Here is an 11,681-nt window from a genome sequence, read left to right as displayed (position 1 = left end):
TAATTTTTAAAGTAAAACCTTAAAATTAAGCTCATGTAAAGAATGCAGTTACAAACAGAATTTGAATGATTCAAAATGTAATATGGTATAGGTAGGTATATAGAGAACTCGGCGGTACTGAGAAGACCTGATGCGCTCAAGCTTACTGGAATACCTACTAAGAAATCAGCTGTACCCCTCTCCGTCTCTTGAAGAAGCAACACATGATCGTTTGCTCATGCTACCGTGATGCATTGACAGTTGAACCATCTCCAATCTTTACTGGTCTCCAAGCTAGAAGTTCTCGGGGTACAGAGATCCTCGGCGGCGCTTACATCGGGCGCCGACACTTTCTTCCTGGTCTTCTTCTACAGAGTGAATCAGTGGAGACTCACGCGCCCGCTCTCCGACATCACAATTTCTCAAATAAAAAGCTTTTCTCTCACCTCTCGCTTGCCTAGCATGGTGGTTATCACATTCGCCAACGAGTGATCTTTGCCGACTATCTCCACCAGGGAATGTCCCAGGGGACCCCAAGAGGCACAATCCATCTGGGCGTGATGCGTCTGGTATTGATATCTGATATCCTATATAGATAAATCTAAAAAAAAATCTAAGTTTTAATAATTTCTATATTTCTATTAACTAACTAATCTAATAGGTTATACAATACAAGACCGGTACTATTATAGTATTAGGTACACAGGAAACCACGTAACCGCAATCGACAGCAGTCAGCATCCGATAACTTAGCAGTATAAAATATATTCGTAAGCCGTACCCATCAGTTAATGCTGCTGCAAAATAATAAATAGGTATCCCAAAAAATATTTGTGTAATTAGTTATTAGCAGTTTGTATACTCTGAAAAGGATTTAAAACATTAAACACCTTATAGGAAACTGTATAAAGTGATTTATTGAAAACGGTTTTTAAGTTTAACTTCATTAACAGTTGAATGTTTAAATATGGAATTATTACAATCAGAAAAATACATATTATATGAAATCCTGTGGCCTAGTGCTAACGGCTAATATCTATAACCCTTACTTTTGATAACATATGAACAGTATGTATTAGTAATGGTGCTTATGACATTTTAGCACAAATAAACTCCTTATTTATTAAATGATTTGGCAAATGGCAAAATGTGGTTTACATTTTACTGAAAATAATAATACCCTAGCCCTATTAGCACTAGGCTACAGAATTAAGCATTGATACAAGTACATCTCTAATACTGAAGAATATAAATAAGTTTTGTTTTAATTTAATTGGCAAGATTAAGCTTGAGTATAAATAAAATATTTATATCTATTAATAGTTAGATATTATAACAGTTTTAAAATAATACATCTGAGGCAAATATCGATATCGTATACATATAAAAGCTATTTCTTAGAAGTCTACAAATTGGTATATAATAAGCTAATTGTGCAATACGAATGTAGTTTTACATTGCTTGTTAAAACGCTAAATTCTTGGAAAGTCACATCTGTAATCATAAATTGCGTTGAGAAATTATTGATCGTCTGGAAATTTTAAATTTATACATATATACAGATGTATTCAATACGAAAACATTTTGTGACTATAAATATAAATACATTTTTGAGTTGAAAGATCACACGTTGTTACGCTAATATCAGGCGATAACATTTCGAAATCGTTCTTTGCTTCCTAACTACCAAAACGCGATGCGTTAAACTGTGCGCATACATTGCAAACATTTAAATACTCTACATAACTGTGACTATTTGCTTAAATTGGCAAATATATGCACGCTTTGATTACAGCGAATACCTATGTACATCCATACTTCATTAGTATTGTAAATAGTGGAATCAGCAACCCAAAAAATATGATTAATAATTATAACAAGACCGTCCTAAAATATAATAAAATCATATATTTTTTTTTTAATCAAATATTATAATATTTTTTTTATAATTTAAAGTAATATATAATCTGTAAAAAGCGTAACATTTATTATTACTCTATGCCCAAAAACTTTAGAAGAAATTAAAAAGAAGCTGCTTGTTGTTTTTTCAAATTTATGTATTTTAAATTCTTAATTATTAATTATCTATGTTGATTTTTAAAAGAATTACTTTTTATATCCGTAATATTAAAATTTAAGAAAGACTTCTCGAGATCATATTTATTCATCGTTCAAACATGTAAAAAGTTTATCTTACTTAGTACTCTTGTAATATCAAAACATTGGTCGGTTATAAGCAAGCTATACATTATATATACTTCATACAACATTCAAATATACTAATGTAAATGATGATAATTTTCTGAATTACCAAAGATAAAACTTTTTTGTTGTAAATAAAATTGTAAATACTTTTTATACATGAAAAAATATGAGATAAAATTGTGTAAATAATTAAGTATATAAAAAACTTATTTCTTATATCTAAGTATAAAATTATAATGATTTGAAAATATCAGTCGTAACATCCAATAAAATAGAAGTCTGCAACATTTGCAGGTAATATAAATTATATGGAAAATTCTACAAAATTATTACGATTAAATTGACATTATCGCCTTTAAATAAAGTACATATTTAATATACTAAATGTTACAATAGTTAAAAATAGTATAATAACTGTAAGTAGAAGACATTTACTTAAACAGAAAAAAATTTACAATATATTCTTAGTTTAAAAAAATACTAATTTGAATAATATCGAATCAAATATCTTGAGAGACTAAATTTAATATGATTTTGAATATAACTAGAATCAATAAAATGCTGTAATATTTAAATAGTGGATGGGTATTTAGAAACGAGTGTTTTATTTGTGCTTAGTTGACTTATAATTATTTTGTTTGTTGATATAGAATCAGGTATGTTAAAAATGACTAAAGTTTGTTGATACGTTCGAAAGTCGAACAACTCTAATAATAATAGATACTATCAGTAATTGTATAATATATTAAATATCAATAAATACTCTTCCGCTAATTTATCCTATCTCACGAGTATTGTGCGCTCCAAGTCTTCATCATCGCTTATAAATACTACAAAATGTTTTACAATTCGAATCTTCTAATAAATATTTTCAAACATTTATTAAGCTTTTACATCTTTATAAGATACTCCTAATACATTTTAATATCTTCCTTATTCTTTTTGGTATTACATACAAATATAGTAACGCTCCCTTTAATCCCTATCGTAAATATTTTTCAGTTTTATACATAATACACGGTAACATCAAAACTCGATCAGTCGAAAACGTGCGCACCTCGAGAAGCCGAGAGCCCGTAATTACTAAGCACACCAAACTCTATAATTGAACAACTGTACCGATGGTACACAAAACTTCGACAAACAAAGCGACATCACAACACCTAACTCGAAAAGACCTCGGGGGTCGAGAGAAGGATCCAAAAGGCGCCAGCGGAGCACGAGCGTGTCGCTGGCGGGTCCGGCGGACGCGGGAGCGAGGCTCAGCGTGAAAGCATCGTGACGTCACAGCGCGTCACGAGCGGCCGGGGCCGTGCCGGGGCAGGCGGGGCGGGGTCAGACGGGCGCGCTGGGCGCGGACTACGTGGGCGACCGTCAGGAGTCGAGCAACACGTGCCAGCGTTGCACCTGGAACGCCGGGGCATTATATCACGCAGTGTTAATATCAGAAACTTTGAAAATATCTGAAAAGCCCAAAACTTTTAATTTCCGTTATCAAAATAATATAATTAAAAATGTATGGCAGCTTAAATGAAGAAGCAGTTTAGGTTCTAATTTCTTTACCTGCTGTCCTTGCCTCTCACACAGTTCCTGCCAGTGCCGCTCCTCCTCTCTTCCTGTGGAACTGTGCCCAAGCGAAAACCAGCCCACCATCTCGTTGCGCTTCACGCTGCGTCGCCACCACACGGACACCATCAGCGTCACCTCGCTCAGTTGGAATAGAGCCACCTTCAATAACACAAACTATACTAAATGAGGGAAAGCAAATGAATCAAAAGCCTGTAAATTTCCCCCATCTCCTCAATGGGCTGGCCCATTGAGGAGATGGATGCAGCTGTTAATTAATGTCAGTGACTTGTGAAATTATTGTGCATTCTCTTTAATTTTTATCAGTCCAGTACAATTTCTCACCCACAGTTTGCCCGTAGTTTTAGCAACTGTGTGGATCGGTCATGCTGTTACTCATGTTTTTACTTTTCGAGACTTTGCCCAGGATGCGACGTATTAATAAAACATAAAACATGTATAAATTGGCTCTTTCCATTTCATTTTGTTAAAATACGAATGAGCAAGCACATTTATTTTTAATATAATGAAAGAACTGCAGGATTTGTAGATTTAGGATTTCCTGTATAAGTTATTAAGTAGGCCGTTAGATTAGTTGTAAACCTGAAATATGAAGAGCTCCTTGTAAAGCGGATTAGACTGAGCGCGGCGCGTGGTGGATTTACATCGACCCATCTCCATTCCCAGCGAGCTGATGAGGCAGAGCTTAACGTAGGTGTCTGGCGCCTTGTTCGGAGACAACTTGCGGAAGTGGGTGCCCTTTATAATCTGTTATAAAAAGGGTGAATTACATTAGTAGAGTAACATACTATAAACTGTATTTTTTAGAGGATTGAATATTCAAAATGTTATCCTATGCTAAACATAAATTAGCATTTCTAAAGGCATTATCCTTGAAAATCGATTTTATCTATATTAATATTATAAATTTGAAAGTAAATCAGCCTTTCTGTCTGTCGCTCTTTCACGAGCAAATTGCTGAAACGAATTTAATGACATTTGGTATGAAGCAAACTTGAACTCCAAGAATGGATATAGGCTACCAATAACCTAAAACGCGAGCGAAGCCGTTGCTGGACTACTAGTTTAATAATAATTCAATCGATTCAAATCCAACACCTAACTCGAAAAGACCTCGGAGGTCAAGAGAAGGATCCAAAAGGCGCCAGCGGAGCACGAGCGTGTCGCTGGCGGATCCGGCGGACGCGGGAGCGAGGCTCAGCGTGAAAGCATCGTGACGTCACAGCGCGTCACGAGCGGCCGGGGCCGTGCCGGGGCAGGCGGGGCGGGGTCAGGCTGGCGCGCTGTGCTGTGTGTGTAAATTCTATAGTGTTCTATAACTTACCTCAACGGATAAGTATCCGGTGGTAGCGTTATACTGCAGGCCTAGTAGCAGTTCTGGGGCGGAACGCGTGCTGCAGCACGAGGAAGCGGAGTCCGAGCGCGCCAGGCTGCAGGCCTCCCCGCCGGCTGCGCCCGGGGACATCACCGTCGTGATCGACGACGGGCTCGCCAACACTCCCGTCACCGACTGATTGGGATCCAATTTTGGTAACTGAAATTATTACGAACATATCATTATGCTATCAATTCCTAGAATTACTATACGCAGAATACTATAGTGGATGTATACTGTATATAAGTATCCTTTTCTATCCCAACATAGAGAAGCTGATTAAATGGACAATGTAATAAACAACAACAACAGAATGTAAATTCCCACTGCTCGGCTAAAGGCCTCTCCCTTAGAAGAGAAGGTTTGGAACACATTCCACCACGCTGTTTCAATGCAGGTTGGTGGAATACACATGTGGCAGAATTTCTATGAAATTTGTCACATGCAGGTTTCCTCACGATGTTTTACTTCACCGCCGAATACGAGATGAAATATAAAGACAAATTAAGCACATGAATCAGCGGTGCTTGCCTGGGTTTGAACCCACAATCATCGGTTAAGATGCACCCGTTCTAACCACTGGGCCATCTCGACTCATGTGATAAAAAACTAGACGAAACTTAACGAAGCGGAAATAAGTAATATCCAATAAATAGTCTAGTTGGTTGTGAATTCAAACAATTTTCAAGTATTCGATTTTTTTTCTCACCCGTCATACACGAATATAATTTTCCGAATGGGTTTTGTCTTTTGCTGAAATATATGTTTTTTCCTTTAAAAATATTCATATGAGTATGAACAGCAATTTTACGGATTATTCCAGTCCAATAGATTAATTTTTTAAGAATGGGTTAGCTGTAGTGAGTTTATTAAACCATAAATTTGAAATATAATTTTGCATGATACCTACTTGCAGACTAGGTTGATGATGCTGTCGAGGTGCCAGTTGCAACCATAAATTGTTTTCTAGTTCCAAATTAAGCGAGGCGAAGCTGATAGTGGCTTCGCCTAGCAATCGCTGTCTGCGCATGCGCTCACATCCATATATTCTGATACGAAGTCCAAGACCATGAACGTCCTCTGTGAACAAAATAACATTTAATTCAATTAAAGTTCTAAGTTATAAATGTTTGCTTTAAATAGTCTGAAGTCTCACTAACCCGGATTTATTTTGTGTAACACGAAACTTTCCATATACTGTGGGTTTTCCCCGTTACGAATTTTTGATTTAAATTTTTGTTTCTTCAGTGGCAGCAGAACGATTCGAACCTGAAATAATAAAAATAAAAATGTAAATATTGTTTAGAGGTGGATATTTTAACGCTTAAACAAACAGTGGTCTTATTTTTTGAAGATTTTGGTAAAAAATATACATATGCATCGATACCTGGCTCTGTAGTACTTGGCCTTGAGTTTTCTGCGGTAACGAGCGCGCTTGTAGCATGTGCACGGTCATACTTCTCACGGGAGCGTCGTAAAGCAGCGTCAATTCTACGGAACCACGTTCTTGGGAACTGCCGCTTTCACCGCAGAGCAAGGACGTATCCTATGACAGTTTATTAAGACATTATTTACTTATAAAGAAGCAGCTTCATTTAAAATATATAGAATAAAATAAAAGTTACATTATGAGCGATCACATCGCTTTCGATGCTGCTCTGCGCCTCTAGGGTATGGATATACTCAGCACGCTGTGGAACAACCTCATCAATTTTTGTCTCTCGAAGGCTTGTCTCTCGCATTGCAGTCTCTATAAGGTCTACTTCCACCTTCGCCTGATTTTGGTTCTCATTTTTTTCCTCGTATCTACATTCCACCCCATCCTTATCCTGAAATAAATGATAATTTAAATTGAAGGAAAATGCTCACAAGATTGTTACATTAACGTGTATTAGAGCCGTTACATTCATTTTTGTAAAGTAGAGAGAGTGCAGTACAGAACTGCCTGGTATGTAGGTACCTAATCGCTTACAAGATACAAACGTGATCACAAAAACTTGATCCTCATGAATACAAAAAGGTAACATTTTCCAATTAAAATCAAAGGAGGCTTCTTCTGTTCCAAGACTAATGTAATTTTCTTTTGGATTGTTTTTGCCCAAAATGGTCTTTAATTGTTTTATTAATGTCACGTAAGGCTTGAAACGTGAGGCAATATAAGAAATTATATACATTATTATATTAAATATGATATTTCAAAGCATATTTACACCATAAGTCATTTTTGTTGATACGGTAAAGTATTTGTATGCAAGGATGTCGGTTTGGTAGGTGTCGCCATTACACATTAATTGTGCGACCACCTACTATCAATTCTCTATATTGCCACGTTACAGTTTTAACCTAGGTGAGCCAGTGTGGTTACATGGACAAGGCATATAACATCCTAGGTCAAATCTTTGGTGTTACATTTACTGTAAGGAGTATTATATATCTAGCAATGTTGATGCCTTTGGGTGAAAGATGACAGGTTGTTTATAAATCTAAATTAAAGTAAAAATGCTGTTGACTTCTTCTCTTAAAAAACCAAAGTATATGATTAGACAATGACCTCTTCTTAGTACTACCAATACACAAACTGTTCTAGAAAACTATTCTGTAATAGAAAAATAGTTTGCAAAATAAAATTAACGAAGTATTTTGGAAATTATAGTCTAAAACACATAAATATTTACATTGTGTTACCTGTTATAGGTAAATTAAATTACAATCTATCTTTGTTTACATACGAAATGCATTTATAGAAATTTACATGTTCTTATTTTATTGGAGAAATTCTGAATTATTACAAATTAAATGAGTTACAGCAGTAGTAGATAATTGAATGAATAAATAATTTTAAATTGTCCGATTGAAATTACACATCAGTGCAAGAAGATATAAGTTTTCTTTGAAGATCAATAGAGCCATTAGGTAGGTAGATCGCCCTCTACAGGTGGTGATTACGATAACAAAATCAAAATGCAGCCGATTCAAATACAAATACTGTATAAGCTAGACACAGACAATAAACCAATTTAATTGATGGAGCTGTTTACTTTATATATGATGTGATGAACATATATTTTTTTCTGTTTGATTCCAATATGATACAAGCTGAAAAGTAGTTTTTATCAAATACTGATGTAATTTCACTTACAGAACGCACATGAACAAAAAAAATTATAATAAAATGATTACATCATATTATTTTTATGAAATCCTGGCTTGCATGTTTGAATATTTAGATTACGAATTATGTGATATCAGTAAGTTTTGGTACATGTATCTTTATCGTAGACACACTAGGACTTTTTCGTAGACTTATTTACCTGTTGTATGCGCAAGCGCAGCTCTTCATCTGAGTCGGAGGCTTCGAACGTGAATATGCGTTCTGGGTAATGGTTCGGTTTCGACAAAGCATCTATAACAACACAGACGTACGCACAACGTCAATCAATATAATAACACTCTAGGAACTAATTAATAAACTACAAATTAAAAAGTTATAAAACTGTGCTTAGTGAATAGTACACTATTCTATCGACGACCACATATCCCTAATTAACGAAACACCTTATTGACGCATTCGTTGCCCTTGGAACTATGTCACTACTTCAACATTGACCTAAGGTTCTATTGTCCCTAAGTTAAAAGCAAATGGTTTGTAGGATGCATACATGATTATTTAACAAAGCTTTAATTTAGGGATCGATCTATTTACTATTCTAAGGACGTATTAGGATTATTTAAGGCTAATTATAGCCTACAGAGAATATTAAGGCTATATAATTAAGAAGGTGACAACAATTATAGGTAATCTATAGAAACACAAAACTAAAATAGTATGCAAGTCTTACCAAATTGAGCATTGTCGATTGGAAGGCCTGGTGACGTTACAGCAGCGTTGACGGTAAGGATGTCATCGCAACATTTGCGCCCGAATACCGTAGAGTGGCACCACCGCCTTCCCAGAAACAGTAGCACCACCAATACGATCACGGCAAATGCGGCTACTGCACTTATATATGCCGTTGCCTCAACTGCATAAAAAACAACATTAGGTGCCTGAAAGCTTCACAATGCATTGTGTAGGACATTGTTTACCATTAGTCGGAGTGATGACACCGATGTTGGCCACCATCCTGGCTCACGCGTCCATCGCTGGGCGGCATTAACACCTATTTATTAGCTGACCTTTTCAAAACAAATTCCAAGATACAACACTGAATTTTTACTAATTTTAATAAGGAAATAAAAATGGAACGCGTTGGCACGGTCGCTGTCAGTGGCGCACATGCGCCGTGAGCGAGGGGCACGGCAAGGCGTGTGGAATACTGCGCGGTGATAGGACGAAGGACCCACAGGTATCTGAATATCTCAATAGCTATAGCGAAGCGTCGTCAAGGCCGAGGGCAAGTGACCTCGGTAGGACGTGAGGGTAAATGATTAGACAAAGAGGATTAAGGACAGGATACCATCGATTAATTCAATTACTGCCTTGTGTTGAATTTATTATTTTTTATCTGACCGTTGAACACGAAAAATACTTATTAAAAGAAATGCAGGATAAATATATAACAAAATGCATACATATACAATAATGGGCATTAAAAATTTACATTATTTCTCAAATGTAAGGAGTTATTTAAAATAAAATATATCTAAACTTATACCGCGTTAGGTAATGCGGATAGCGGAGATAAATAAAGCTGTGAATTGCGTAACGTCTACAAGCGTTGCAATCAGGACACATTGGAATATTGCCAAGCCGCTGGGAGCGATAGTTGTTTCATAAGGCATCTAGTTTTCATGAATATATAATTTAATAAAGTTTCTATCTTTCGGTGACTTAATGACGAACCTAGTGGCCCAGTGATCTCATTCTCTACTTCATTTAGAAAATACGTGGGTATTTGATAGGTTCTCGCTATTTTCTTATTATAAAACAAACTGAAACTATGTAAATACTCATCATATACGTATTAAATAGGTATGAAAAGACAAGTCCATTCTTTATTTCTCAAATCACCGATTTAATTTTTAAATTTTTATTAAACGAAATATTCATGTATTACGCCTCCTTTCTCTACTTCTATTACTGTAATTTCAGAAACGTGTTGGTTAAGCTTTATGACTGTTTCTTATTTCATTTATGGTAATAATAAATAACACTTTTTTTCAAAATAAATATGCACATCATTTTGCAAACCCTTAAAACCTTTTTAACACGCTTTTATAAACTTGGGCTGTATGTATGTGTATCTTTGAGCGCGACTTTAAGCTATTTCCAGAAGTCTAATTAATTTGAAACTTTGCATACATATTATGTGCCAATAACAATGCCATTAGCGTATTTTTTAGTTTTTTTTTTAAACTATTATTATTATTTATATACGACAAATAGTAAAACAACAAATTATAATAATAAAAGAAACCATAAAAACTTCCAGTATTAGAATTTCATCAACAGCAATGAGGTCAGCACGATCGTCCTTGAAAAAAAACCATAAAAAGGTTACCTACCGAGTAAGAAAAGTATAGCGACCTTCAAGACACGCCCACGGTCGCGCCGCGCCAGGACACGGGACGCGTCGATCTCAAGCCACGGGCTGCGTTTCGTAATCACTCAATGTTTGCATGTTTCCATTGGTTAAATGTAGGTGAGAATCCAAACGGATCTTAAATTAATGTTACATTATTTGAATACTTTAAAGATTACCTATATTAATTGTAAACGATAATCCCGAATATACTATTCCAATAATAATAAAATAATTTTTAATTTTGCTCTGCTACAAATTAATCACTGTATACGAACCTTTTTATTTATACTTTTTTTTTTAATACAAGACTTTTGAATGGTTTTTTGATTGACAACAAATACATATTTATTAATAAATAACAAGATCTACATAGATCTTGTTATCTAATGATGTACTGTTATGTTTTTGGCGACTCCGTTAAAACGACTCAAAATCAAAAATAGGTGTATTGTAAATTTGACGTGTCAGATTAGGCCTGAAGTATCTTGACGCCCCGGGCTGGACTGCATTCGGCTTTTTATATTAGACTTAGTTATTAGAGTTAGACTGACCCGAGAGGGTCCGATTGGTTCCAGAGCGGTCGTTAACCTTTTTTTAGACAACTATTTGTAATATTTTCTAGTTATGGCATTTTATTCCAAAAATGAACACCTTTTACACGTTGACTTATTAAAGCTTGCCTCCTCAAAATAATTAAAAAAACATCGTCCTTATATCAGTCAGAGTAATTGGCAAATTAATAGACGGTCCAATACAAGTTATATTATAAGAAGTTTTCAAGCATTTGTAAGGAGTTTTCATGCATCGTCTGTAAACACCCGACGAAAGTTAACTCAGGAGTAACGTGACATTGGTTTGTCGCCTGTAAAGACGGTGGTGAAAAGGAGTGTAGACCATGATTAAGGACGCGTAAACCATTTTGATTTCACTGGATGTTATTTTGTTATTGAAGTTTGCACCATTGGCTTGTTATATTATTTTTTATTACCTCACTTCTGGTTGCCTAAAAT

General features: G+C 35.4%; 1 protein-coding gene across 1 annotated transcript; it reads right to left on the bottom strand.

Annotated features, from left to right (window-relative positions):
* Nucleotides 1–858: 858 nt before the first annotated feature.
* LOC124538633 (synaptotagmin-16) lies at nucleotides 859–9,637 on the bottom strand. The gene is made up of 11 exons (XM_047115753.1): nucleotides 9,233–9,637; nucleotides 8,986–9,168; nucleotides 8,458–8,549; nucleotides 6,772–6,975; nucleotides 6,534–6,692; nucleotides 6,307–6,415; nucleotides 6,057–6,226; nucleotides 5,096–5,305; nucleotides 4,354–4,518; nucleotides 3,748–3,912; nucleotides 859–3,591 (listed from the first exon to the last, which is right to left on the bottom strand). The coding sequence occupies exons 1-11, from the start codon at nucleotides 9,267–9,269 to the stop codon at nucleotides 3,559–3,561; spliced, it is 1,527 nt and encodes a 508-aa protein (XP_046971709.1). The 5' UTR covers nucleotides 9,270–9,637; the 3' UTR covers nucleotides 859–3,558.
* Between the last annotated feature and the right edge of the window lie 2,044 nt (nucleotides 9,638–11,681).

This window comes from Vanessa cardui, chromosome 20, assembly GCF_905220365.1.
Source record: "Vanessa cardui chromosome 20, ilVanCard2.1, whole genome shotgun sequence".
Classification (NCBI taxonomy): Eukaryota; Metazoa; Arthropoda; class Insecta; order Lepidoptera; family Nymphalidae; genus Vanessa; species Vanessa cardui.
This window is presented reverse-complemented; position numbering and strand designations above follow the sequence as displayed.

Excerpts from the sequence above, each read along its gene's own strand:
- LOC124538633 (XM_047115753.1), bottom strand. The coding sequence starts at position 9,269 with ATGGTGGCCAACATCGGTGTCATCACTCCGACTAATG. Across the intron at positions 9,169-9,232 it reads TGTCATCACTCCGACTAATG|TTGAGGCAACGGCATATATA; the intron begins GTAAACAATGTC and ends TTTTTTATGCAG. Across the intron at positions 6,693-6,771 it reads GCGATGTGATCGCTCATAAT|GATACGTCCTTGCTCTGCGG; the intron begins GTAACTTTTATT and ends AAACTGTCATAG.